Source organism: Eublepharis macularius, chromosome 2, assembly GCF_028583425.1.
Source record: "Eublepharis macularius isolate TG4126 chromosome 2, MPM_Emac_v1.0, whole genome shotgun sequence".
NCBI lineage: Eukaryota > Metazoa > Chordata > Lepidosauria > Squamata > Eublepharidae > Eublepharis > Eublepharis macularius.
Window position 1 is genome coordinate 526,360 of NC_072791.1, and position 27,763 is coordinate 554,122.

The following is a 27,763-nucleotide window of genomic DNA, read 5'->3' on the forward strand; positions in this document are numbered from 1 at the left end:
GGAGCCCTTGAAGAAGCAGTTGCGGGGCAGGGGCTGGGGCAGGGGTGAATCTGCAAAACTCTGGTCTGGAGCACACGCGCTTCTCCATCTTAGGAATCTAGGGGCCAATGAGTTTCCCCCTTCCGTCCTGACTTTTTCTGCTTTCCCCCAAGCCAGGCTCTTCCTTTGCAGGTTTTAAGGGCGAGTGCGCTCGCTTCCTCTTTCATGCACCCTGTCAGGCTGCCTCCATCAACTCCTGCCACGGGGCCTTTGTCCCTCTGCTCACTTTGTTGGCCCTCCACTGTGAGCAGAAGAACGCTGGACTTCAATGGACCGCCGGCATGGCCCAACAGGGCTCTTGGTTCATGTGGGGAGACTCAGTCAAGTTTCCAGAGCCCAGACAGCCCCCCCCCCCCCGCCTGCTCCCTTCCCTGTTGCCTCAGATAGGTCAGCATTCCATGCCCCCCCCACCCCCCCCGGACTGGGCTCTTTCCTGGAGGGCTCTTTGCCCTCTCACAGGGTGCATGATTTGCCCTCACATAATATTGTTTGGTTGCATGATTCTTAAAATCCTCAACCGTTTACACCTGAGGAAGACCTGGGCTTTCAAGGCGGCCCTACACTCTGCCCTCCTTTGCATGGCTTCCTGATCAAGATAGTGTGCGCGCACACACACACACACAGCTACACCCTGCCCTGATTAACAGAGCAGCACGTTCAATAGGATGGATGTCTGGCTGTACATCTGCACGGTCTCTTTCAGCTGATAAATGATGCTTTATGGCACGGTTGACAGGTGTGATAGGATCCATCTGCATATGAGAGACTGGGAGCCTGGACACGCTGGGAGAACCAGGCTCTGTCTGTATGTCTCCCCTTGGGCATCTTTACTGCCGCCAGGGTGGGACCCATCGGTGTCCTCTGCCCTCCCCAAGCAGTCGTTCTCCAGGAGAGGGACGTAAGACAGGCAGCTGCCCGTTTCCAAAGCTGCCCCCACCCCCCACCAGGTACTTCATTGTTCTGAAGAGGGGCCGAGGTCTTCATCTGAAATTTTTGGGTGTCAGCACGCCCATACATTAAGGATGGTGACCCTACCTAGCATCTGACCCGGCTCGTCTGACATGGGGATGGGGGTGGGGGCATTCTTATAAATCCTAGGCAGGCAGGCTTCCACCCTGTTCCCAATATGGTCTGGTTCTCCGACTGGCTGTGCCATCATGGGTTTCTCTGTCATTTCTTACCCAAAGAGTTCAGCTTCCTGACTGAGCGCTTCCTCCCTGCTACTGCTCACCCGACACTGTTAGCCACTCAGCACCGTTCCAGGAAGGAGAGCTCCGCCACCTTGATCAGGAGGAACTCCCCTTGCGCCTCCACCCCAGGATGCCCAAGCGACACGAGAAAGGCTGCGCTCCAGCAGGACGACTGCTGCGCGGTGCATCAATGCGGTGACACGCAGGCAGTTCGCTCTCCTTTCACTATCCACGTGTGGGACTTAATCAGGGTACAACACCACAAACGTGGGAGACCCACAGCAGATACCAGAGGCCAACCTTTTCTCACGGGGGGCTCCTCCTCCAACTTGGATCACTACCAAGTAGTGTTGTACAGCTTTGTTTTAAACATGACAACCTTGATGTTTGGGGGCTACCGACTGAGCATATTACGTTTTCTCTTTCGCTGGACCACTTGTCTTGACTTGGAGCTACACGTACATCAGAAGCTATGGAAGTCCGTTAAAGATTTTTATTTTTAAGTAAAACAGACAACTGTACAAGTTAGTTTTGTGTATAAAAGTGTAGACACACTTCAGAAACACCCTCTCTTACATATATACACAAACAAGCAGCCACGATGTTTGTGCTTCGAGCTTCCAGTGCAGCTGCCCAACACCCACGTGCCAGGAGTGTGCCCGCACTCTCCCCCCCTTCCCTTGAGAAAAGGACCTTCGGAGGGAAGTTACGGAGCAACCACAACAGCTCGGGCAGGAGCTGCCTGGGAGGCAGCCCTCTGGCTCCGCTCCGCAGACATGTGCTCCAAGCGCTCCGTGTAGAAGCCGTTAAAGTCCAGCCTGAAAGAGAGGGAAGGGGAGGAGCAAACAGCAGCCGCAACTGTGAAAAACCTCCCACGGCATCCTGGAGAGGGGGCCGTGACCGAGGAGGCCCTGGCACCGCAGCACCTTCTGCGCCCAAGACTGCCCTTGCGCAGGGTCCACTCCACCCGCCTTACCTGTAGATGATGTTGATCATGCTGTGCTCGCAGTCGTTGGTGCTGTAAATGCTCAGCTTGTCCAGGAGGTCCAGGAGATGAGCCGAGAAATTGCTGTCAAACTTGTTGATGGTTGCTTCAAAGCCAGACGTCACGTGCAGGGAATCCGCGTGCTCTGCCAAGAGCTGTAAGGCAGCAAAGCGCAGGGACTCTCTCTCAGGCGGGAAATCTCTTGCGGAGGAAGCGCATGCACCGCACTGCTGTTCTTAAGACACCACAGTCGCCTTGGGACAGACGAAGCCGCCGCGTACGGAACCAGACCCCTTGGTCCGTCCCGTCTCGCATGCTCAGACTGGCAGTGGTGCCCAGGGTCTCAGGCAGGGTCCCTCACGTCACCTCCTACTGCTTGAACCTGGGAGGCTCTGCAGAGCCCCCCCCCCCCCGCTTTACCCTGTGCGCGAGCTGCTTCCTTGCAGATTCCTCCACACGCTCCTGGTCCGTGGGGGGCCCCCTCATGGTCCCGTGCTCCACAGTCAGGCGGCCCAGCTCCTTATCCAGCTTCATGCTGTGGGAGAATCGCTGGTGGGGGAGAGCAGAGAAAGAAGAACGAGCGCATGGCTCCGAACGAGCACGGCCTCTGGGGGGCAGCGGGGGGGGGGGCCTCTTCTCCTAACGTGAGGTCCTACCTGCATGCAGTTGGTGAACATGACGCAGACAGACATCATCTTGGAGAAGATCTTGAGCAGCTCCGGATTGGTCAGCATGCAGTCCTTCAGGCAGTTGTCCAGGAAGCTCGTGTGATGAGTCAAGACATCGTCTATGTTGGAGGCCTGTTCAACACAGCGAAGCCACCAGGCCCAGCTCAGCAATGGCTCCCGTCGTGAGCGGGCAGCCACCTAGCAGGCCTGGAGGAGCCCACAAATGCAGCTCAGGCAAGACGCGCAGCAGGGCGCTCCGGTGAGGAGGAACGTCAGGGTTGCATTCCAGCACCGCCCCCCCTCCCCCGAGAAGGCTTCGGACAGACGGTTGCTCATTAGCCTTCCAGAGAGTCTTCCAGAATCACAAGACCAGGTGCTCGGGGGTGGGGGGTGGGGCGGCGGCACACCACTATGTGTGAAGCCTTAAGAGATTAAAGCATTCGTGGCTATGAAACGGGGTCCCTCCATCTGCAGTTGTCTGTGCCACCATCCAAATCCCCTGGGGATGCAATAGAGGTTTAAACCTCTGCCTGACGGCCACGGTCAAATTGAAACTGAGCCCAGACAAGACAGAAGTGATGCTAACGCAGCCTCAAAAAAGGCTTTCTTCTAACTCAGACTTGCCTGGAAGATGGCCCCTACCTTGACACAGCCATTCTGGCCACCTGGATCCACACCACAGTAACACTGAGACTAGACTACTGTCACACACGCTACATAGGCCTCCCCTCAAAGTCAACTCAGAGACCCCACCTGGTACAGAATGCCGCAGCTCCATTACTGTCAGGAGCTAGGTGAAGCCTGCATGTTAATCCCATTTTGCCATCACTGCATCAACTAGTCATCAGTTACTGGACTCAATTCCATTCTGGCCATCATAGTGAAATCCTGCCATGGCCTCTGCCCCTGCACTCGACCTCAGCAACGTGACTCACCCGAACAGGACCTTCGGCAGGTTCCCACCCACTTAAGCGCCCTCAGCCTAATGTGGAATGGGGGGGGGAGACAGTTCAAGCCCCCCCCCCCCCCCCGATTTAATCCAGATGGGAGAGAGCAGAGCTGGGAAGGACTTCTGCTGCGAATGCACACCGCACGGAGGCCGGTTCAAGGCCCCTCCTGCGAAGGAGAGAAGCCACCACCTCTCAGACGTACCGACTTCAGGTTCTTCTCCAGGATGTGCCACGTGGGCTCCATCACTTCAAACATCATGTAGTACTGGATGTTCTGCACAAAGTTGAGCATCCGCTGGCGGAGAGTGAACGCCCCAGCGAACCTGCGGGAATGGGAACGGGGAGCACAGGAGCCTCCTTTCACCGGGAAAGGCGGGGAGCACCGAATACGCCACCGTTATGGCGGCTGCTGCTGCTGCTGTGCTACCAATTAGGCTGAGAAGAGTCCTCCGGTGTTTAATATGCTGCATAAATGGGCCCCTGCTGTTGGCACCCCCCCCCCCCGGGTACAGTTTCATGGCAGGCAAGGATTCAGCCCAGGGCAGAACCACGTAACTCTCAGGCAGGCAGCCGTGCCAATGAGTGGCATGCCCTGCGGCTGTGGGCACAAACCAGAAGCCAGTCACCTCTGGGTGAAAGGTGAGCCAGGTCCGTCATTTAGTTCCGCTCCAACAAGGAGAACCGCCCAGGAAACTCGCTGCTCGGCCCAAGCGTTACAGGAAGCTGCTTCAGAGCAGTTCCACGGCCTCCTCTGACCCACCCAGGGATTCTGGCTTGGAGCCTGAGGAGTCCCGGCCTGGGAGCCCGGAGGAGCAGCGGGGTCAGGGAGGGCCGCTTGGTCTCTAATGTGCTGCTGGACTCCAATCCAGAAGGGCCAGAGAGATCCTTGGGGGGCACGGGGGAAGGAAGGCTCGCCCCCCCCCCCACACCAACTAGTGCAGGAGGACCAGTCCGCAGGCCAACCCAAGGCCAAGCCTGCTCTTTCACAGTGAGCAAAGCGCCCCAGATGCCGGGGCAGCCCCTCGCTCTGGGCCCTGACCGTTCCTTCTCAGAGGTGCTCAGGTAGTTTGAAACGGGCAGGGGCATGGGAAGGGGTGACTGAGAGATACCAGCCCCCCCCCCCCAACACACACACACACACACACACACACACAATGAGCTGCTTAACCTTTCCATGGGGGCACATTCACAAGGACGGGGCGGGGCCTTTTCTCCCAGGGGCTAGATTTCCCCATTTTGAGGGCGAGCCCAAGCAAGCAAGGCACACTCAAGCAAGAGAAGCCAGGCCACGAGTCGGCGCCTTCCCTCTGCTGGGAGAACAGAAGCCCTCGTACCACTTGGATGAATGGAGGGAATGCTGCTTGGCTGCTTTGCTGCTGATCCAGACGTTGCACAGCTGCCGTTCCACGTGCTTGCAGTAAAACATGTGCCTGAAGAGCATCTGGTATCGGGTTAAGGCTTTCCTACCAATCGAGCACAAAGGCACCAGTGCCGAGAAGCCACGTGATCCCATGCGCCTTCAGCAGAAGACGACGACGTTCCCAGCACAAGACACCTCAATGGCTGTGCTGGATGAACAGGCCAGCTGAGGAGAGACCCCGCCCACAGCCTGCCCAGCCCTCCTCTCCTGCCCTCCGAGGCATTTAGGGATTTCAAAACATTGCCTCAATGGCAGCTGGGAGAGCTGGCAAGGTTCCAAGGGAGCAGGCGGGGCTTACCTGTTGATGATGAGCGACAACGGCCATTTGACGATGTAATCAAAGGAAAACGCTTCCAGGCCGCTGAGCGAGAGCTCCGTCGGCTCTGCGTTGATAATGGCCCTTTCCTGCTTGGTTTCAATGGCAAGGACGCGCAAGAGCTGCGTGATGAGGTCGTGGGGCATCAAATCAATCTAGGAAGCGGCACCAAGAAAAAAACAAGGCGGTGTGGCTTCAGGCCAAACTGAGCGCGCCAACGCAAACTAGTCTTCCCTTACAGTCCGCAGGCTAAAGGCAAACCCTGAAGCTTCCCCGCAAATCTTGGGCAGTCTCAATCAGCAGCCGCTTGCAGCTACAGGGACAGGGATGAGCAGACGGACAGGTGCGGCTCGGTAGGAACCGCCTCAGAAGGCATATTGTGCTGCGAAGCAGACACCGAGCGAACACACATCACGTCGTCTGAAAAGAAGAGCCGATCGTCCTGCAGGTTTCTCTCTCTCTGATTTGGTCATCCATAATTTGAAAAATAATGAAACCGATAAAGTTAATTCTCAGAAGGTACGGAGAGCGAACACAACTTGGCAAACAAGGATCCGGTATGGAATACGGGAACTTGAGGGCAAAGGCACATGCTTCCATTGCATTGCAAGTCCGGGGCTTGCCAACGTTTCCTGTGACAGCTATCATGGCAGCTCCTCAGGTACCAAGGCCTCAGGCATTGCCTCCCTTCAATATCCACTGATGTGATGACCCCCCCCGCCCCCCTTCCCCTCCACCCCATGGGAAAAGCTGCTCTCGAGCCACGCACCACGTGCTTATGTTTCGTGTGGCACTTCATGCTCTGGGGGCAGGGGCAGGGAACTCCCCCAAGCAGCAAACCTCTGATGCTGGCGAGGCCTCGTGCATCATCTCATGGAGAGAGAGGCCCTGCGTGGAGGCCTCCGAGAAATGCTTCTTGCCCAGCCAGCCCCCACAAAGCAGGGGGGATGTCTGGCACCCAGAGGACACAGAGACTCTCCCTCCTGGGGTGTCATGCAAGTGGGAAGGGGTCCCCAAGTCTCATGCCATGGAGTCAGCTCCATCTGGAAGCGCCAACATGTGAAAACTTCCACTCACATTTCTTTCTATATTGTTTTGTAACAATGGATGACTAATGGTTATTGTAAGCCCCCCTGAATGTATGGGAGCATAAGAGCACGGAGGGCAGCGCTAAGTGGCTGGCGTGAGGAAACAGCCCAGGGTGGGGGGGCTGTCTCCAACTGCCCCTCAGTTCTGGAAGCTGCTGTTCCCCAGGGGCCTGCTCCGGGACAAAAGGAGCGCAAGACTCTTGTATCACATGCCATGAGAGCCAGTGTGGTGTAGTGGTTAAGAGCACAGGACTCTAATCTGGAGAGCCGGGTTTGATTCAGCCCCCCCCCCCACTTGAAGCCAGCTGGGTGACCTTGGGTCAGTCACAGCTCTCTCAGAGCTCTCTCAGCCCCACCCACCTCACAGGGTGTTTGTTGTTGTGGGGATAATAATGACATACTTTGTAAACCGCTCTGAGTGGGCATTAAGTTGTCCTGAAGGGTGGTATATAAATCAAATGCTGTTGTTGTTGTTGTTGTTGTTATTGAAGCAAACAGACAACCAACATCTAGTCGCTCCCCCCCTCCAGCACCTGACCTCAGTGGGACTTCATAGAGCGCGGGGGGTGGGGGGGGGGAACCCGGGAGACCCCGGTGCTGACCTTGAGGTCATCCTTAAAAGGGTCTGTGTTTGCCGTGCTCATCCTCAGGGCTAATTCAAGCAGAGCTTCCAGTCTGGTAGGAACGATGTCCTCCACAGGCTTCCTCAGCTCTTCTTCTGTGAGGTCCATGAAGTGAACATAGAAGTCCCCCTGGTCCATCAGGAAGTAATGCTTGATCGACCTGCCGGTCAAAAGGGAGCAAGTGAATGGGCTGGAAGAGGAAACGGAGACTCTCAGGCTCCCAAGCAGGAGCATCGTACGCACAGGGGTCATAAAACAAAACAGAACCAACGCAGAACAAGCCTTGTCTGACGGGGGGCTTTTAGGTCCTCGTTTTCCACGGGTGGCATCCAATGGCACAAGCCACGCTTGGCCCTTCCTGGCTACCCCAGAGCTTTCAGCTGGGAACAAGGATACTGTGGGCCTCCAGCCCCCATGTGACCCCTCCCGCGAGGCTGCAGAGGAGCCCTGCCAAAAGCAGAGAAGGGCTCCCGCGCAAGCCCGCGGCCCTCTCCACACGGCATTCTGCACGAGGGAACTCCAGGCACCTGGCAAGCCCCCATGCGGCTGCACCTGCCTGGAAAGTCTGGCTGTTCCCCCCACTCATGCGTCCGTCCCCCCCCTGGGTCACAGAACACAGCTGTCAAGATGAACCGACTGGCAACTGCTTGCAAGGCCCCTTCGCCCAAGGGTTCGGTCTGCCGCCGGCACCTGGCTTTCCTTTTCTCAGGAGCAATGCATCCGGAGATCAGCCAACGGCAGGCTGAAGCAGGGCAGCTGCGCTTACTGGGCTGCTACCACCTCTGAGCTTCAGCGATGACCCTTTCCAAAAGCCCCATGTAATGGGAACCCCAAGAACTATGAAAGAGCAAGCTAATTTGCAATGAAAACAACACTTTGAAATATGTAAACACTCTTTTCATCAAAGAATGAAACAAACCTCAAGTGGGCCACAAGTTCTTTTTCTTCCATCAGGAAATCGAGCAAAACTTTGCTGGCATAGTTGTAGGCTTTCTCTATCTGCTCCACGTATTCACGCTCCTTCAAAGTATAGATGACCTCTTTCGCCACCGGGCACGTCACATCATGCCCACACTCCCGGACCACATTTAAATACTTTCCTAAAGGGAAGAATGGAGCGGAGTCCTGGTGGAGAGGCCAGCTGCAGCCAGAACTGGGCAGCCTTGCCTAGGCCAGTGGAGGGACAGCGCTGCAAAGGCCAGTCGGCCTTGCTCGGGAGTGCCAGGCAGGCACCTGCAGGCTCAAGCAGGTCAGGACAACTCTGACGGACAGCACCCAACCGGGGCTCAACTGGCCGCTTAACCACAGCTGGTCACTGCAGTAGTGTGTTGGGATGCCTGAATTCACAAACTGCACCCGGTGAGTGGCACCACCCCTTGAAGCCACCTGCTCACTAAGACAGCCGCGTTGGGTGGGGGGGGGGCTCCCTGCTGGGAGGTGGAAAGGAGGCAAAGCAGCAGGCAAGCCAGGCAGGCGCACAAACGGGCACCTGTTGCTTGCTTGTTAATGATGGCACCCGAGAGCAGCCCAGGTCTGACATGCAGGACATCTGACCAGCCTGGCCTCACAACCGAGTCAACTAGACGGTCAATGTGGAACACTCCCACCAGGCACGTTCTCAACAAACCACAAGGCATTTTGCAACCAGGGGCTGAGCTCTGAATATGATTCTTAAGCGATAAGCATCTTTCCTAAAGACACGAGTTCGGTATGTCACCTTCTCACACTCAAACAAGCAGATGTTAAAATGAACAATTTATGGAAACACCCCACCCACCTTTGGCGGGGATGGAAAGGCTCAGGGACAGCCATTCCTATCTGTGTCTGAAGAAGGGAGCTCCGACTCTGGACAACTGACACCCTGGAAATCGTGGGGGGTCTCTTCCGGTGCCCACTGGGCTCAAACCAAGCCACAGAAGTATTCTGAATTCTCAGGCACAGAACTGCAGCGGTGGCCGCCTGGAGCTTCTCTCAGGTTGGGCACGCTGTCTTTTGCCGCCCTGCCCCCTCCCCTGTCCCTTTTAAGTCCGTTCCTTACCTGTGCTGAGTATTTTGTCTCCAATCTTCTGCAGGAAGGAGGGAATCTGTTGTTGAACAATGGTGTACCTCTGATCCCAATATTTATCATTATAATCTTCCTGGATCTTTTCCTTCTGCAGCTCATGTTCTTCCACCATGAACTCACTGTAAAATTGAAACAGGTAAGGAACTGAAGAAAGCCGCATAGAAAAATGTCGGGGGGGGGGGGGCTGCAATTGATAAGGAGTTTTTAAATGACCTCTAGTTTAAAGACTTGTGTACGAGCATTTACTGGAGCTGACTTTTCACACAGAAAAGCTTTTCTTTGTAAGCAGATTCCTTCTGACACCGTTCAAAACACTGAACTCTGCGGGTCAGTAAGGAAAATCTCTCTCTCGGTTTGACTTTGTACTCAAGAATTTGCCTCGGATAGGCAGCCTCTTATTCCTTAAGACCCCCACTTATCCCTGTGTGGCACCAGACGTGGAGCATGTTTATATTACAGAGAGAGATTACTGCCTTGTCAACCAGGCCTGTTTTGGGGCCCTGTCTCCTGAAGAATTTGATTCCAAAGAATTGTTTGTATCTAGTTTTGTACAACAATTTTATCTTTTATTCTGTAAATAATTAGCTTTGGAAAGTATGTACGGTCCTCTGCTACGGCTGATCTTTATGCTTATGTCCTAACAAGGCATAGCATCTGAGCTTTATTAAATAAATGAAATAAAACTCGTATTTCTTCATTGATCACAGTTTGGTGTCCTGATTAAAGGAGGGCAACGGCTGTTAATGGCAAATAAAATTAAAGCAGAGTACTTAACTTTTTTTCCATAACACGATACAGAGATTAGGCATCCCTTCCCCAATTCTTCCTTTGCAGTTCAGTCACCAGACCGAGCAGAGTGAGTGATTCTGGGAAGTTTTCCAAGCAGGCAAAGCTTTCCTCTAGTTTGAGTATTGTCCGTTTATAATTGCAGCGAGCCCTGGATAAAAGCTCTGCCAACTTGGATGTGAAGATTTCCCCCAGGCAAACACCCCCCTTCCGTTCACAAAACGAGGCTTCTACTATTAAACCCACTTTAGTCTGATGGCAGACACTATTAAGAAGACTGCTAATCCGAAACGCACCTGTAAGGATCATTAATAATTCCTCTATAGATCCACTTCTCCAGGATCTCGAAATATGGGACACTGGCGGCCTTGGTTAAGTAGAGGCACAGCTCCTGCGCTTGGCTGTCCCCCGTGTAGTTGAACGTCTTGTCGTGGAGCAGGCTGAGCGTGGAGCCCCCCACGCACTCCCCTTTGTCGACAGAAGCAGCTAGGGGAAGGAAAAGGGACCCGATCTGCTCACTTGGGCAGACAAACAATCCACAGCAATTGCCTTGCAGTCCTGGGTTGGCTCCCCCCGGACTTCTGTGGGCGTGAGCGGGGGGATTTTGACACTCTCAATATTGAATGGGTCTCCCCGCTTCGCCCACCAGCCAGCTGCCTTGCAGCTCTGCTGGGGACTGAGTGGCTGGGGGGTGGGGGGGAGTTCTTGCTCACCGAGAGAGGCCAGGATCTCCACGGTCCGCATGGTGGGCTGGATGTAGAACCAGAGCTTCTGGAGGGAGAGGAGCCCTTGCCGCTGCAGGTGCTCCAGCTGGGTGACGAGGATCATGTACTCCTTCACCAGCGTCCTCATGGCGGCGGCCAGCGCATGGTTCACCTGTCCGTACTCGAAGGAGGCCTTCTCCTCTATGAACCTGGTGGGGAGAGGCAGAAGCAAAGTTCTACACAAGCAGAGTCGCCTCTGGGCACTTCTAGCTCCACGACATTGCGGGAGAAGGAAGGTGCAAGTACAGTAACGAAGGGATGCTGCTGGCTTGAGAAAACCAAGGTGAGAAAGACAGGCCCCGTCTCCCGCGCAAACTTCAATGGCAACAGCAGCAGCAGCAGCAGCAGCTATTCTCTCACAAGTCTCACCTTCCCCCACAGTAGGGAGGAGCACCCTGTAGAGGTTTCAACCGCTTCATCTGCAGAGGCAACCCTCAGGACTTGCACAATCTTACTAAAGGCAGTTCTTAGTTGGGATGAGAACCGGTGTCTTTTGAAGCAGGCCAGAGCAGAGAGCAAGCAGTTCCCTTCAACTGAAGTAAAGGGCAAAGGGGCAGCCACCGTAGAGATCCAGGGACAAGATCCCAGGTCTCGATCCCTCAACCGCCACGACAGGGGCAGGACCCGAAGGCCACACGCTGCCGAAAGGCTGAAGGCCAGGAGGGTCAGCAGGAGGGCCAGCTCTGGCTGGGTTGGTCAGCCAGCCAGTCAACACTCTTGAACACGCCCCCCCCCCCCCAATCTTCTCTTTCTTAGAACAAGAAAGAAGACTGTCACCATTGTCAGGTTTGCTGCTTGCACTAATTTCTAAAGAGAGCACTTTGTACCACCTTCAGGCGAACAAATTTATCACAGCAGAAACTCCAGGGAGCCAGAACAACAGGCTGCCAGGCACATGAAGTGTTACCATCCATCAGCAGACACGCACACACTCAAAACTCCAGAAAGGTGGGTGGTGCGTGTGTTTCTATGCGCAGCTACTACAGAGAGAGGCACTCTACTCTCCGGCCAGATCCAAGCTCCGACAGAAAAACTTGCTCTTTCAGGTGCGCCTTGCCATGCCAGGTAACAATCCTGCGGCTTGAGATTCTGGGCCTCCGTTTGCTTTAGCCCCCGCCCCCCCCCCAGTAGCTGTAGAGACATTTACTTCTGCCAGCTGAATATAACACACTTCTCACTCGGGGCTCCATGAGAGCAGGCGCAGGACCGTTCAGGCATCTTCAGGGGGCCACAAGACCCTCGTGGCGTTGGCTGCAGCAGGCCAACAGGTCTACCGACTGGAGTTTCTTTTTCATAATGGCGAGTTTGTTTTGCTGCCTACTGGTGACTCTGCTCGTGCTCCGACTCCTGCTTGGACGGGGGGGGGGGGGGGCAGCAGAATCCTGGCAGTTCTCCTCGTGTGCTGCAGGGCAGGAGGCGGCAAGCAGCCCTCGTGCACAAACGGCACCCTCACGGGCCCAGGTACCCTCATTAATGTATTGAGAAGACCGCTACGTCTTCAGAGAGCCCACCTGGGGCGGCTTATGAACTAAAACAACAATTAATAAATAGTAATTAGCAATTAATCATGTATTCATTTAGTAATAAACTATTCTTGGCTTTGTGAAGCATCAGTGGATGGTTCTGGCCATATCTGACTGTGAACTGCTTGGCAGGCAGGCCGGCCAGCCCTACTTGTGCCTACAGTTCCAGGGAAGCTGTGGGCCGCAACCGTGTGCTAGGCTCCCTCTCACTGGCCCATGGGGTCATGGAGCCCTCGTCAACCCCAAAGCACTCTGGGGCCAAAGTCTCCCTTCCCTGCCTGCAGTTCTCACCCCTGTGCCTAAGAAATCCCGGAGCAATGGCTGGTACCTTGTTACTATGGAGTAACTTGCAGCAACGGGAAGAATCCTGGTGACGAGTTCTTTGACAGACACGTCTAAGTTAGGATCTACTAAGAAGGCTCGGTTCTCTCTGCCAACAAGCGGCTGTGCAGTGATGTATCTGCCGTCGACTCCAATCAAAACATACAAGAGGTCCTCCACAACGGCAGACTCTTGGGATGTCAGGGGCAATGTTCCTGGCAAAGAAACACGGAGAGAAAGCGGGGTCATCCCCGCAGTGGCGTGAAGCCAGCCTTTCGCCACGGCATTCACCTGGGTCTCTTCCACTTTCAGCGTGACCTGGTAAAGAAAGCCTGCAGCCAGCTCCAAAACCAGGGGAAAAAACCCCAAAGAGATTGATAAAAAGAGAATATGTAACAAATACACGCCTATTTAAATCTCATTGTTTTTTAAACAAAATAAATATCCTTTAAAAAATGAACACAAGGTGTCACAGTGGAACTACCACTAACTGTAAAACAACACCAAATGCATTTGGACGTGTATCCATGGGGCGGGGGGTCACCATGAGTCAGCTGTGCCTTGACAGCACACCACACCACACCTTTTAGCTTCAAGTTACTTTCCTGTTCCAACTGCAACAAAATCAAATTCAGTTTAAATGTATATTCAAAATGTCAGAACCTTTATGTTGAAACATGTGGAGTGTCTTGTGAGTCAAGTGACTGAGAACTGTGGCTGGCCAACTCCAGGTCTTCTTGGGTAACTCATCTGCTCTGGACCCTTTTTAGTTTGGCTTCAAGCCAGGCTATGGACAGAGGTAGCCCTGGAGGCTTTAGCTGAGGACCTCTGCCTGAATGCAGACAAAGGCCCTGCTTCTGGGCTGCTCCTCTGACTGGGATTCATCTGCAGCCTCTGGTGCAGTGGCCCAGGCCACCCTGGCGATGCCACTGGAGACCAGCTATCCTCAGTGCGGGATCGGACGCAGTCTTATCCCCCACTGCATTCAAGCTCTGTGTTAGGACAAATGGGTCAGTTTTAGGGTCAGATGCCATCAACACACTGACACCAACCAGCTCTATCTCCAGGTGACGCGGCAGAGGTCCTGAACCACTGCCTGACTGCTGAGGTTAAATGGCTAAGAGTGAGCAAACTGAAACTAAGCCCTGACAAGAGGGAAGTAATCCTGGTTGGAAAAGAAGAGATCTTAGAGGCTATTCTTGTCTTCCTCTCCTTCCACGGGATCCCGCTGCCCCTTGCTGACTCAGGTAAGAGCTTAGGGGTGATGCCAGATCTAATATTACTGCTGGAGGAGCAAGTTAATAAATAAGCAAAACAAGCCTGATACCCGTTTACAGACAATAGCAACAATGAGTTAACACACACAGATACCCCACGTTAGGATTAACAAACTTTATCAATGTGAAAAAATATGATGTGCAAACAATACAGTCACATCACAATGCAACATTCATTGTACTACAGTACTAATACATATCATGTTACAACACAGTTCCTTCAAATGTGTCTTATTAAAGTGTCTCCAGTGTCTCCAAAGCACATTCTTAACCGCAGGGGACCACCAACCCCATTCCTGTTTCTTCTTAGAACAAGGTAAGAACTCCTTGGGTGAAGAATGAACATTCCTGTGCTGGTCTTTGTAATGTGGTTTCTTTTTACAGGTGCCTCACATGATCTTAACAAGGTGTTACAGGAGAAATACAGCCACTGACAGTCCTAGCTTTCGTCAAAACGACTTTCCCAGGGACTTGTGGCACACTACATGAAAACAAAGGCATATTCATAAACATAAGCATTGACAAGTTCATTCTTAACAAATCACAAATGGTTCTCATTGGCATCAATCCAAACTCAGGTTTCTTACCCTGCAGCTGACTCATTCAATCTAACCCAGAGAGTGACGCCTGAGGGGAGATCTATGTGTCTCTCCAGGTGTTCTTGATCACTATATAAGCACTATCTACTCACAATCAAGGAGAAAACCAAGCCTTGTTAAAGACGCAGTAACGTAAATACCATTGATTTCTCATCCCCAAAAGGCTTGAAACGAGAGCTCAGTATTTAATCCATGAGGCTTCAGTGTGTTCAACGTGAAAATCCATTCCGCCTCATGTCTTAATAAATCTCTAGAGGTTAAGAATGTGCTTTGGAGACACTGGAGACACTTTAATAAGAAACATTTGAAGGAACTGTGTTGTAACATGGTATGTATTAGTACTGTAGTACAATGAATGTTGCATTGTGATGTGACTGTATTGTTTGCACATCATATTCTTTTTCACATTGATAAGAGTCTGTTAATCACAACATGGGATATCCCTGTATGTTAACACATTGTTGCTATTGCAGGAGCAAGTTAAGGCAGCTGCAAAAAACCACTTTCCTTCAGCCCAGTCTAGTCTGGAAGTTGGCCCTCTATCCTGACACGGCTGATCTTGCCGTGGTAACACCGAGACTAGACTACTGTAATGCACTCTGTATAGCCATCCGAGATTCCAGCTGGTGCGGAATGCCACAGTCTGGAGCTAGTTAGAGCATCGCTGCCGTTCTGCAGTCCCTCCATCGACTGCCATTCAAGGTATGGGCTGTCACAAGCAGAGCCCTTCCTGCCTTGGGCCCTCACATCTGCCGGGCTGCCTCTCCTGCTATGCTCCTCCACGACAGCTTAGCCCATCTGAGCAGGGCCTTCTGCCGGTGCCACCCTGCAAATGAACACAATCGACCGTTGCCCATACGCAGACGTTCTCACAACGGTAGTAAGGCTACGTTATAATGGAGCGGCTCAGGAAGATGGCCTAATAGAGGAAAAGCAAACGTGGACTATGTTACTATACACCGTATATACTACCTGTTGCTGTAGCTATTATCCTGCCACGTAATTTCTATATTGGTTAACATGTCCTGTTAATACTTATGCTTTGTTTCCTCTTTCTGTGAAGTTTCAGATTTCGGAAGTCCTCCTAATCCTATTAGGTCACTTATTGGATGTCCCATTTTGATAACTGCAGAGCTTTACGCTGCGTGATCTGCCTGGAGTCTTTGTGAGAAAGGTAGACTATAAACAACGTAAACCAATTGCTAGTGGAATAACGCTTTCAAAAGGTATCTGTAAAACAATATAGCAAGTACTTTGCTATATTGTTTACTCACTTTGTTTAAATTTGAGAAACAGTCCAAAGACCCTGAAAACTGACACCCATTTTTGCACACGCACAGATCTGTGCGCATGATACGCTGTGGCCCCTATTTCAACATTAGTTCAGTAACAGATTAGTGAATATAACATCCCTTCCACCTTGTATGAGAAGAGACATCCAAGTAAGAGTGCTAGCCGTGGTTCTGATCTGAGCTGTGAAGCCAGATGAATTCATAACTTGCATTTCTTCAGATTAGGATGGTTGCAATCCTAAGCACATTCCCTAGAGAGTAAGTCCCATTAAACTTAATCAGACTTGCTTCTAAATAATACATGTTTAGGGTTGCACTGCAAATGTATTTGTGGCCATCTCCTCCTCCCCTCCCCCATCTCCACCCCAGTTTACTCATCAGTGCCCACTATCACACAGTTCCTGGGGATAATTACCTAGAGACATTAATTACAACTTTGAAACTGCCCAAGGCGCTAGTTGCTCCCAGCTTGACCTACCTCACAGGGAGGTTGTTGTGGGGGTAGAACGGGGAAAGGGGGGATCATATTGTAAGCTGCTTTGGGTCTCTACTGGGAGGGAAAGCAAGAGTACAAATATCTAAATTTAAAAAAGCAATGGCTAAAGCATCATTGAAGACTTTATCAGCTGCTCTGGTAAAGCTCACCTATGGGAACTGTCGTCGTGTCCGTGGTTAAACCAGAGCTGGTGAGAAAATCCCCAATCAGTGCCGGCCTCTCATATACCCAGGCAGGAAACGATGGGATGGGTTGGCCAGAATTCTTCTTGTTCTGCTTCTCTCTGAGCATCTTGCGAACAAATTCCAGAGGCTGGCAAGGAAAACCGAGCCTTCAAACAGCCATGCTGGACCAGGCATCAGTGAAGGAGCAGAGGGGCTCGCTGCTTGTCCCGGGATGGGGTGTCCGAGGCAGCACGTGTCTCTGAAGGCTGAACTTCAAACCTCTTGCCCATCTTCAGGGTCAGGGGTCCAGGAGCCTCCCTTCAAAGACAGCCCCAGCCACCCGCACAGGCTGTGCCCCCTGCACTCTATAATAATCTTAACACAGCAGCAGGGAGCGCACCAGGCTGCTGGGCCCCTCCATCACGGTCAGTAGCGTCTGCTCTGGCTGGCAGCACCTCATCACAGCCCCAGCAGAGAAAGGCCTTTTCTGTCACCCACCGCCTCCCCCCTTTAACGGGCTGCCTGAGAGACACGCCTTCCCTGCCAAAAAGCGGGCCCAGCGGAGGACGGGGGGGGGGGCTTTCTGGCAGGACTCTGCTCGGAGGGGCCTGAAGATCCTGCTGGCCTGGAAGCCCCCCCCCCGGCCCCGCCCTGCCCTTCCGCCGCAGCCCAGCCTCCTTCCAGGGCAGAAGCAGCCGGGCCCTACCTGCGGGGCGGCGACGGTGGTGGCCACGGTGCCCAGCTGCCTGCGCAGCTCCTCCAGCTCCTGCGCGCTCATCTTGGGGGCGGCCAGGGGGGCCGCGGCGGGGGCGGCGGGGGCGGCTGCTGCTGCTGCTGCGGAGGCCGCCAGCTCGGCCCGCTCCTGGGCGTTCTGCTGCAGGTACTGGAGCGTCTGCGTGGGGGGAGGCAGGGAGCTCAGCGCCCGACCCCGGCCCCCCAGCCTCGCCCTCCCGGCCCCTCGCCCCCTCCTCGGCCCCTCACCTCCCGGTGCTCGGCCAGCTGGGCCAGCAGCGAGACCAGCGGGTCCAGGTGGCGCGTGTGGCGGGACTTCAGCTCCTCGTACTTGGCCAGGAAGGCCTCGGGCGCGCGCGACTGCTCGGCCAGCTTCACCTGTGTGTGGGGGGGGGCGGGGTCAGTGGCCGGCCTCCCGGGCGCGGCGGGAGTCTCCCGGCCGACCCTCCCGCCCGGCTCCCGCCCGCCCGGCCCGTGCCTGCCTTGGCGCCCAGGGAGGCGGCGGCGGTGGCGGCGAAGGGCCCCGCGCGGTTCCTCTGCAGCAGCTCCATGTACACCTCCGCGCCCTCGCCGCCGCCCCGCACCCGCAGCAGCCGCAGCAGCTCGCTCACGTCGTGGTGCAGCCGGAACTCGCCCATGGCCCCGGCGGAGCGGAGCGGAGCGGAGGGGAAAGGGAAGGCAGCGCCGCCTCCCTCCGCCTCGCCCGGCCCTCCCGCTGCGCCTGCGCGCGCCCGCCGGAACCGGAAGCCCCCCGCGCCGCTGCCGCTGCCGCTCCCGGAGGAAAGATGGCGCTGCCTCCGTCCCGGCCGGGCCCCTTCAGCTTCGCCCCGGCGCGCCTCCGCCTCCCGGCCGGGCACCCCTTCTTCGAGGTGGGGGCGGGGGGGGGGAGAAGGGGGAGGGGCCTGGCCCAGGCGGCCCCGCCCCCCGCCCCTGCTGACCCCCCCCTTCTCCTCTCTCCCCCCCCCCAGGACGGCGATGTCCGGCGGCACCTCTACCTGCAGGGCGCCCTCGGCGGAGGCGGCGCGGAGGAGGCGGAGGCGGGCGGCGGCCCGGGGTGAGCGGGCGGGGCGGTGGGGGGTGGTTGGGGGCGGATCCTGCCCGGGGGGCGAGCGGGCGGGCGGGGGGCCCCTTCCCGGCTGCCCTTTGGCCCCGCCAGGCTCCCGCGCCCCCCCCCCGCCCGAACGCGGCTCAGGGAGACGAGCTGGCGGGGCGGCCCGGCGGAGGGAGACCCCCGGGGGCCTCGGCCGGCGGAGCGGGAAATGCCCTGTGCTGGGGCGGGGCAGGGAGGGGCGGGGGCCTCCCTGCTGGGGCTCCCCCGGGGCAGAGCGCGGCCTTGCCGGAGGCGGGTCTGAGCGGGGGCGCCTGTCCGCCCGGCTTGCTTCCTTGCAGCCCCTGCGAGCTCTTCTGCCCCGCGGCCGGCTGCGGGGAGGCGTTCGGCAGCCTGGAGAGCTACGAGCACCACTACCAGCTGCTGCACCGGGCGGTGTGCCGCTCCTGCCGAAGGCCCTTCCCCTCCGCGCACTTGCTGGACATCCACCTCCTGGAGTGGCACGACTCCCTCTTCCAGCTCATGGCCCAGACACGCAACATGGTGAGAGTGGCACAGGCGTTCGCCGGGGCGGGGGGGGGGGGCATGGCGAGTCGTGGGCAGGGCTGCCGGTGGGAACGGGTGGCAGCACGTGGCGCTCAGGTGTTCCTCCAGAGACAGGGAGCGGCAGCAGCTACAAAGGGTCCCAAAGCTGCCTTGGTTGGAGCCAGGCTGTGGGCTCATCTGCCTCCGTGTTGTTTAGTCTGACCAGCAGTGGCTCTCCGAGGCCCCAGGTGGAGAGAGGTCTTTCACGGGCCTGCTGCCGCAAAGCCTTTTGATTGGAAATGCCAGGCCCTGAACTCTAGGCCAGCTGCATGCAACACGGGTGCTGTGCCACTGAGCGATGGACTCTTCCCCCCAGGACACAAGAGTCCCACTGCTCTCTTTGCTGTTAGGATAAACAGAAGAGCGCTTTGTCTGCCCTTTCACTGTCATCCTCCATGAGGGCAAGCACGCAGAACGCTGAGGCCGGTGTTTAAGCCCTGAGGCTGGACAGATGGGCTGGCTGGTGAGGGGAAGGGGCCAAGATACACTCCCATGCTTTTATTATTCCTGCACATCTAAAGTCCAGGAAATTGCTGGAGGAGGAAGCTACCTAGTGGGTCTTTTGGCTTCACAGAGAGCAGCTGAATAATCGAAGGACCTTTCCTTCATCTAGTACCAGTGTCTGGTAGAAAGCTGTGCAGAGAAATTCAAGAGCAGCAAAGACCGGAAGGACCATTTGATCAAAATACATCGGTATCCACCTGACTTTAGGTTTGATAAACCCATGAAATCAAAAAGGTAAACGTGTTTGCTGTTTAGCTTTCTTTGAATACTTCACCTTGGAAAGGATTAATATGCAGAAAGGAGGTGGAGGCTGCCTTCCAGTAGCTCACTTAGCCACTAAACTAGTTACCTAAATGCTCACGATATCTTCGTCAGTGCAGAGGGAAAAGCCCTGAAAATAATTATGTTTCTGCTGCAGCACAAAAATGAAGTCTCCCTCTAGAGGTCACACTGTGCCAATGGATGTGAATGTCAACTTCTGTGAACATTCATCAGAGGATGCTATGGAAATTGGCTCTAGCGAGACTGCAGCGGACAAGGCCCACCAGCCTGGGATGGAGAATCCTTTGGTCTCACCAGCGTCTGACACACGGTTCTCTAGAACAAGGTCTGTTTCCCTGCCACCTTGGAAGAGCCCCGGTCCATCTTCCTTGGCTGTACGGCAGGGTCTAGTGTGCGTGCTATTATACAAGCAGGAGGCTTGGGGCACTTTTCATTCTAGCACAAAATCCGCTGGGCTTCATCAGGTGCCGGTATGATAGCTGTTGTATTTGCCTTCCATGCTTCTGCCCTTCCCTTAAAATGTTCAGAGTTTATGTAAAGGGCTTGTGCTGTGCCTCTCTTTGGCAAGGCGTGCCTCCCCCCAGCCCAAGATGCTGATTCTTTGCTGATTTGGGATTGTTAATTGGTATAACCTGCAAGTGGCTGATCACATTTGAGCCGTTATTTAATCCAAGTATTTTTTGATGAGCAGCTAGTTCAACAGTGTCTTGGATATTTGTCCCAGTAGAATTTTCATTTTACTAAACAGCTTGCAACTTTGTGGCTTCTAATGTTGGGCAAAGGTTGGTGTGACCGTCAGTTGGCCATTCAGAAATTGCCAGTGGATTGCATATTATTTGGCCTCCATCCGACATTCCATGAAGCTGAGAAGGTCATTGTGCGGGTGGCAGAGTTTCTCTTGTGTATTTCATTCCTGTGTGGTTTGTTGGCCAGGGCTGCTGGCCTTTTTGCCAAACCAAGTAGACCAGCAGGGCATCTTTCATTGGTTACCTGTTGGAATTGCAGGTGTTTTCAAACATCCTTTTAATATTGTTAGTTAGAGTGGTTTTATCCAGCCTTCCCTTCGAGGAGAATCCTGTGAGGTGGGTTAAGCTGAGTGTCCTTTGCGTAGCTGAGGGAGGATCTGAACCTAGATCGATGTCATAGCAGCTCTTTAAGGACAATATAATATGTAATATAGTAATTGCTCTTTTGCAATTTTAAGTAATGGTTCAGGTTTAATTTCATCTCTCCCAGTATGTTGCAACTAGGCAGTCCCTAGTTTTCCAGGGTGACACGCAAACATTCAAAAACCGAAGTCACACAGTACCTTTTGTTAGGACCAACCACAGTCACCCGTCTCGGTGTACAGGCTTCTGCGTGCTCCAGGACCGCGTCTTCTTTGCTGGTTCTTCCCAGAGTTTCAGGGGTGCACCCTTTCCTGTGCCCATCAAGGCCCTGAAAGCGTTCTACAAAGGCTGCTGACTGACAACGAAAATGTATTCTGAGCTGACAGGTGAAGAACTCTGGAGAGCACAGAAGCTTGCATATTATGATGTGTTATTTTTGTTTGGTCTTAATAAAAAGCGTTTTGCTTTTTGGATTTTGTTATAGACCATTATGGCTATCTACATTTTTTGCTTTCCTAACATTAAGCTGTAATTTATTATTTAAAAACACAATGTCATTGTTTCATAGTAAGTTAACTTTTTTTTGGTAAGTAGCTAAGTATCAAACCTGTCGATGATAGAACAGTTCATTTTCTTCTAAATAACATTAACTCTTTAAAAATGTTTGACCAGTAATAATAATAATAATAATATTTGATTTATATACCACCCTTCAGGACAACTTAACGCCCACTCAGAGCGGTTTACAAAGTATGTCACATTATTATCCCCACAACAACAATCACCTTCTGAGGTGGGTGGGGCTGAGAGAGCTGCAGAGAGCTGGGACTGACCCAAGATGACCCAGCTGGCTTCAAGTGGAGGAGTGGGGAATCAAACCCAGCTCTCCAGATTAGAGTCCTGCGCTCTTAACCACTACACCAAACTGGTAGATCAGCTGACTGAGTCATTTTTGACAGTTCAAATGCCCGGACCTGATTTGGGTATTCTTTCTCTCTCCCCGCTGTTTTGTTCTTCAACTTGCATCTTGCAAGATCATGGAAATTATTGGACACGGAGCCACTTGCTTATATCACTTGCAACGCGATCCTATAGTGAGTTACTCCATTCTTAGCCCCTTGAAGTCAATGGACTTAGACTGGAGTAACTCTCCGTAGGATTGTGCTGTTAGCTGCAATTGATTATCATTCCATTTTGTAATACTGTGTTAAACTTCCTTTGATTGATGGGTTTTGGGCAAAGAGATGTTAAAGCAGGTCTATGGAGAGATGGCACAGAAATGTTCTAAATAAATAAATAAATAACAAAGTGGTCTTGTTGTGTTTCGCCTTCCAGAATCCCACCCAGCGTTTGTTTTGGGCAAGGATCCACTCGTAGCTTCAGAAGCGGAAAGAAGAGAGCCTGAGCGCGAGAGGACAGCCCAGCCCGTGTTTCATGAAGCCCTTTGGAGCCAAGGAGGAATAAAAGTACGGCAGAGCCCAAGTGTGGGAGGAGTTGACCTTTCTTCCTGCTTCTGCCCCTGCCCTGCCAGATGGAGGCACCTTCATAGGGCACACAGGCCAGAGTGGTCTTCTCCTACTGGAAACTCGTCTCCATTCGATGCTCCCACAAGGGACAAGGGATACGTGCTCAGAACCACCTTCAGATGTTTGCATGGAATTTAGTATTTCTGTGGTGCTTTAGGACTGATGGTGCACATCAGCAGTTCATGCAACTGTGTGAGGAAGGGCAGGGGACACTATGATCCCCCAGTGAGGGGTGAGGCGGAGAGAAACTGCCCCCCCCCTCACGAGATCCCCAGGAATTGAGCCAGGGACGTCCTTGATGACAGGTGTCCTTGCTAAGTCAGGGCACTGTGTTAACACCTGGTCTACCTTTTGAATTTCTTCCTGGTAGATGGAGAGATGTCTCCCAGAATGTCATTAACCGATCTTCCATAAAACTACTCCTTTCTCCTTTTCTGAAGTTTTAAGTGAAGACCTTTCAGGATACTGTGGGGTCAGTGCAGCTGACATTGGCACTTTCCCACCTCTCAGCCAGAGAGGGTCAAGTAATGCCATCCAGTTGTGCAGACAGTAGATGCAACACAGCGGGCGAGACTCCCCTTCTCCCAGACTGACTGCTTCCCCTTCAGTCTTTCAACATGCTTTTTCCCCATCTGAGAGGTAGGAGGCCCTCCATGCCGGCCAGTGGGGCAGAATTCATTCTATAGAAGGCATGCGTGATAGTCACTGTGTAGATACAGGCCTAATAATATCTCTGTACTCCCATTTCTGTGAACTCAAAGGAGGACATCAGGGAATCTGAATTTCTAGATGAGTACAGGAACTCGCTCCTTTAAAGACAAATGTTTTCACATCAAAAAACACCAGCATCCCAGTTTTGAGAGAGCTGTGGATGACATGGCGTTTGCATCCCACACATATCAGTCACACACTAAGCTCGAGTTTCTGGATCACTGGCTTGTGTTTACCGAAATTCACGGCGTAAGCAGCAGCAGCAGCAATGAAGGAAACCGTCGGGTCAGGTTCAGGCCACGGTTCTCTAGAACGCTGCAGATCTGTGCTGCTGTTGCCTCACTTGTCTCTTGGTTATTGTTACAGAAACCAAGCACGCCTTCACATTAACTTCCCTCGGTTGCAGAAAAGTACCGAACAGGCATGAGAAAGAATGTTTGGTTTCCCTTGCTGGAGGCATCATATCCAGTTGGAAAGAAGTGTGTTCCATCCAAGTCAACCAGCCACAGTTTTAGAGATTTTTATTATATTTTATTTATTTATTATAATAGATTTTTAGTCCGCCTTCCTCGCCGAGCGGCACCAAAACATTCTTGGCAATGTTGGTGGCTTTGCTCCATCCCCAAGATTTTGGGGGGGGGGGGAGATATGCCAGTATTGGTTAAAATTCTTGGCAGCAGTTTATCTGTGCAGTCTTGGCTGGAATTGCTGTGATGGTGCCTGATACTGTGGTGTACCTCTGCTATTTCAGCCGTTTCATTGCTGTGATGGTGCTATTTCAGATTCACAGTAGAAGAATCAGCTTCTCAAAAATCAATATAGTCTGTGTGGCGTTATTTGCTTCAGTGTGTCATACAGCATCTGTATGGTTTTTCCTTGTATTATACAGAAGTTATTCTCTGATGCCGTGTACAATGTCTAGTCACTGAGTTACTTGCTGAAGACGGTTTTTAAACTGGATTTTAGTTTGCCACTCCTGCTTAGAAAGTGTGAGGCATTTTTTTCCTCCACTGCCCAAAGGCCCTTCACCAGTCATCATTTTTTTGGAGGAAACCAACCCTGAATGTAACAAAGGGAAAAAAAATCAGCAATCACAGGTAGCAAATTGGGAGGAGTGGCAAACACCCAAGAGGATAAGAGTTAAAATTCAACAAGACCTGAATACTCTGGAGAAGTGGGCGGTTGTGAACAAGATGCAATTCAACATAGATGAGCGCACAGTATTACAACTGGGACACAAAAATGTGAAGCACAAATATAGGATGGGGGATACACTTCTGGGCAGTAGTATATGTGAAAGGGATCTTGCGGTAAGAGTGGACTGTAAACTAAATATGACCAGTCAGTGTGATACGGTGGCAAAAAAGGCAAACTCACCCTTAGGTTGTATCAAAGGGGCCATAGCATCGAAATCGCAGGAGGTCATAGTCCCTCTCTATACTGCCTTGGTCAGGCTGCACCTGGAATATTGTGTGCAGTTCTGGAGGCCTCACTACAAAAAGGACGTGGACAAAATCGAGAGGGTGCAGAAGAGAGCGACGAGAATGATCAGGGGTCTGGAGACTGAGCCCTACGAGGAAAGGCTGAGGGCCTTGGGAATGTTTAGTTTGGAGAAGAGGAGATTGAGGAGGGACATGATTGCTCTCTTTAAATATTTGAAAGGCTGTCACTTGGAGGAGGGCAAGGAGCTGTTCCAGTTGGCAGCAGAGGGTAGGACCCGAAGCAATGGGCTTAAATTACATGCACAAAGGTAACGGCTGAATATTAGGAAAAACTTTTTTACAGTCAGAGTAATTCAAAAGTGGAATCAGCTGCCTAGGGAGGTGGTAAGCTCCCCCTCACTGGCAGTTTTCAAGAAGAGGCTGGGTGAATACTTGTCAGGGATGCTTTAGGTTGATCCTGCATTGGGCAGGAGTTGGACTAGAAGGTCTGTATGGCCCCTTCCAGCTCTGTGATTCTGAAATACAGTTGTCAATCTGGAAGCTCTTTGATCACACAGATATAGATGCAAAGAAAGTTACTTATTCATGTATACCTCACCTTGTCCCCCTAGTTGAGACCCTGGCTGTTTTCACACGGCCAGGTGCCCGGAAGATCACGCAAAACTCACGGCATAAAAGCATCTTCCTAGCGCGATTTCCTGGCGCAATCCCGTTTAATGGCCCTTTTTCTGACGTCATTGGGCCATTAGAGGGGACTGTGCTGGGAGATCGTGCTAGGAAGACGCTTCATGCTGTGAGTTTGCGTGATCTCCTGGGTGTGTGTGTGTGAAAACGGACCCTAAGGGGCTTACACAGTTTTCCTCTCCTCAGTTTTATCTTCACAACAAATGCCCTGTGAGGTAGGTTAGGCTGAGAGTGAGTGACGGTTTCAAGGTCACCCAGTGAGCTTCCATGACGAGTTGGGATTCAGACCTATGTTTTGCAGGCCCTAGACTGACCTCGACACCACAGCTTAATATTTTGAAGTACCTGTCAATTAATTACTAGAGAATTGTCTCTGTTTAGAACACCACTGGTTGTCACCTATAGCTCCCAGCTCAAACCCATCCAACGTATCATCAGTGATCTACAGCCCATCCTGGACAACGATGCCTCTCTCTCTCACAAGCCCTGGGTGGAAGACCTCTCCTTGCCTACAGACAGCCCCCCAACCTTAAACGACTTCCCATTAACAACCATGAATCGGCTAGCAGAGTCACCAGCACAGGGACCAGACCCTGCAACAGACCCAGATGCAAACTCCGCCCTCAAATCTACCCAGGGAATAGGATTACAGGACCCAATGGCATCAGCTACAATATCTCTGGCTCTTACAGCTGCTCTTCCTCCAACATGATATATGCCCTCATGTGCCAACCATGTCCATCTGCTCTGTACATTGGACAAACCAGCCAACCTCTGCGCAAAAGAATAAATGGACACAAATCTGACATTAAAAATGGCAACATCCATAAACCAGTGGGAGGACACTTCAGTCTACCAGGACATTCCATCAAAGACTTAAGGGTCACTGTAGTTCAACAGAAACCTTTCAAAAACAGAATCCAAGGGGAAGCTGCTGAATTGGAATTCCTATGTACATTTGACTCTGGTCAGGCTTGGATTAAATAGAGACTATGAATGATTATTATCAGAAGTAACTGATTTCATTAACAGAAGCAAACTGATCCCATTATCAGAAGCAAACTGATCTGCATCTACTCCCCCCTCCCCTCACCACCTATATATCTCTGGCCAGTTTCTTCTTATCTAAGAAGCAGCCCAGGAATGACCTCGCTTGGTGGCCTCGGCTCCAGCTCCTTTCTGTCACTGCTTGTCCAAATAAATAACGTGTTCAATCTTTGCTGTCCTCTTAGCTTCTAGCCCTTTCTCTCTCCTGTGTGTCAATGGTGTTTGTATTTTGGGTGTTCACAGTGAAGTAAGCAAACTCTTCTATAAAAATGCTGACAAGGTCAGAGGCCAAGATATCCCCAACACCCCAACACCTGCCTGGTGTTACGGAGAACTCAGAAGTTTGCACACTATGTTAACTTTGGAATTCAATAGACAACAGGGCAGCAAGGAGGGCCAGGGAAGAGGTTTTGCCAGCCAGTTGTTATGCTTTACTTTAACTGATTGTAATTTGGAATGATCCAAACATTGATTTGGGGGTGCAGCTTCCACTCTGCCTGCCTGTGCGTTTGCCCTGGGTGCACCCCACTGTTTGATGGCACAAGAACTGGGCTTTGGAGCAGAAAGCAGCATAGGTCAACTTGGAGAGCAGAGACCCCTGACTGGGGCAGTGCATGACATGTGGTGGCCAAAGCCTTATTTTGGGGGGGGGGCAGAGGGCATGAAGCCATTTCAGTTCCCTGTTCACATCTTTTCCCCAATACAAACATGGAGGCAGACAAATAGAAGCTGTTTACACTGAAAGCAGAGTTTGGTCCATGTCTTTTCGTAGGGGGCGGTCTCGAGTGTCTGGTGCTTTGTGATCTGGGGTGATGGAAAGACTGTTTTGGGGTGCAGCTTTCCCCTCTTTCTGCCTGTTCATTTGTCCTAGGAGCATCTCACGTTGGAGCAGTTGGCGCAAGCACAGTGGAAGGAGAGTCCCCTGAAAGCGGAGGTGTTTAATATGGGCTGCTGCAAACCTCATTTTGGAGTGCAGAGCTTTTTGATTTTCTTCAATATTTGTGTTTGGATTTCTAAATAAGGAACTGGGAACCAACTTCAGCTTCACCCAGACAGTGTGGTTTTCTTCTACACTGTTCTGGTATTGCACAGTATTACTGAAGAAATAGGGACCTTTGCACCAGCGTCTCTTGGGATGGGCCAGAGGTTGGAAAAGCAACCATGAATCACTGGCCAGCTTTGAAAACTCCCAGCTCCCACATATCTTCCAGCTCCCAGCTGCACACAAATAGAACATTCGTCAAACATCCTAGCCCTGTTCAAAGCCACCAACAGAACAGCTAAGAAGCATCCAGCAAGCATAAAGAAGTCATGCCGCAGTCTGGGATTATGATGATGATGATGATGATGTGTATTGAGAGGAGTAATTCACAAGCAGGGAGGACACTTTTGAGGGACATATTCCTGCCTTAGTCACTCAATGGGTTAAAAGAAAAGTGGCTGTTCTTGGCAGGCAGGCAGGCAGGCAGGCAGGCAAGCCTCCTGATTGGCCGAAGGGGGTGCAGTGGATGAGATGCAGATGGGGCA

General features: G+C 52.6%; 2 protein-coding genes across 3 annotated transcripts; one reads left to right on the plus strand and one right to left on the minus strand.

Moving 5' to 3' along the window:
• Positions 1–1,708: 1,708 nt before the first annotated feature.
• On the minus strand, positions 1,709–18,012 carry TUBGCP2 (tubulin gamma complex associated protein 2). 2 transcript variants are annotated; one of them, XM_054970536.1, is made up of 17 exons: positions 17,910–18,012; positions 17,548–17,676; positions 17,273–17,458; positions 16,552–16,714; positions 12,746–12,953; positions 10,844–11,043; positions 10,427–10,616; positions 9,318–9,463; positions 8,199–8,379; positions 7,259–7,439; positions 5,551–5,723; positions 5,167–5,295; positions 4,035–4,155; positions 2,871–3,014; positions 2,635–2,763; positions 2,206–2,369; positions 1,709–2,047 (listed from the first exon to the last, which is right to left on the minus strand). In XM_054970536.1, exons 1-17 carry the CDS (start codon positions 17,934–17,936, stop codon positions 1,936–1,938), a joined length of 2,583 nt encoding a protein of 860 aa, XP_054826511.1. In that variant the 5' UTR covers positions 17,937–18,012; the 3' UTR covers positions 1,709–1,935. The 2 variants fall into 2 exon arrangements, with proteins under 2 accessions (XP_054826511.1, XP_054826510.1); XM_054970535.1 differs by having other exon boundaries at positions 17,781–18,012.
• A 22-nt stretch (positions 18,013–18,034) lies between these two features.
• On the plus strand, positions 18,035–23,966 carry ZNF511 (zinc finger protein 511). The gene is made up of 6 exons (XM_054970543.1): positions 18,035–18,167; positions 18,267–18,352; positions 18,688–18,889; positions 19,545–19,669; positions 19,854–20,042; positions 22,162–23,966. The coding sequence occupies exons 1-6, from the start codon at positions 18,084–18,086 to the stop codon at positions 22,229–22,231; spliced, it is 756 nt and encodes a 251-aa protein (XP_054826518.1). The 5' UTR covers positions 18,035–18,083; the 3' UTR covers positions 22,232–23,966.
• Positions 23,967–27,763: the final 3,797 nt, after the last annotated feature.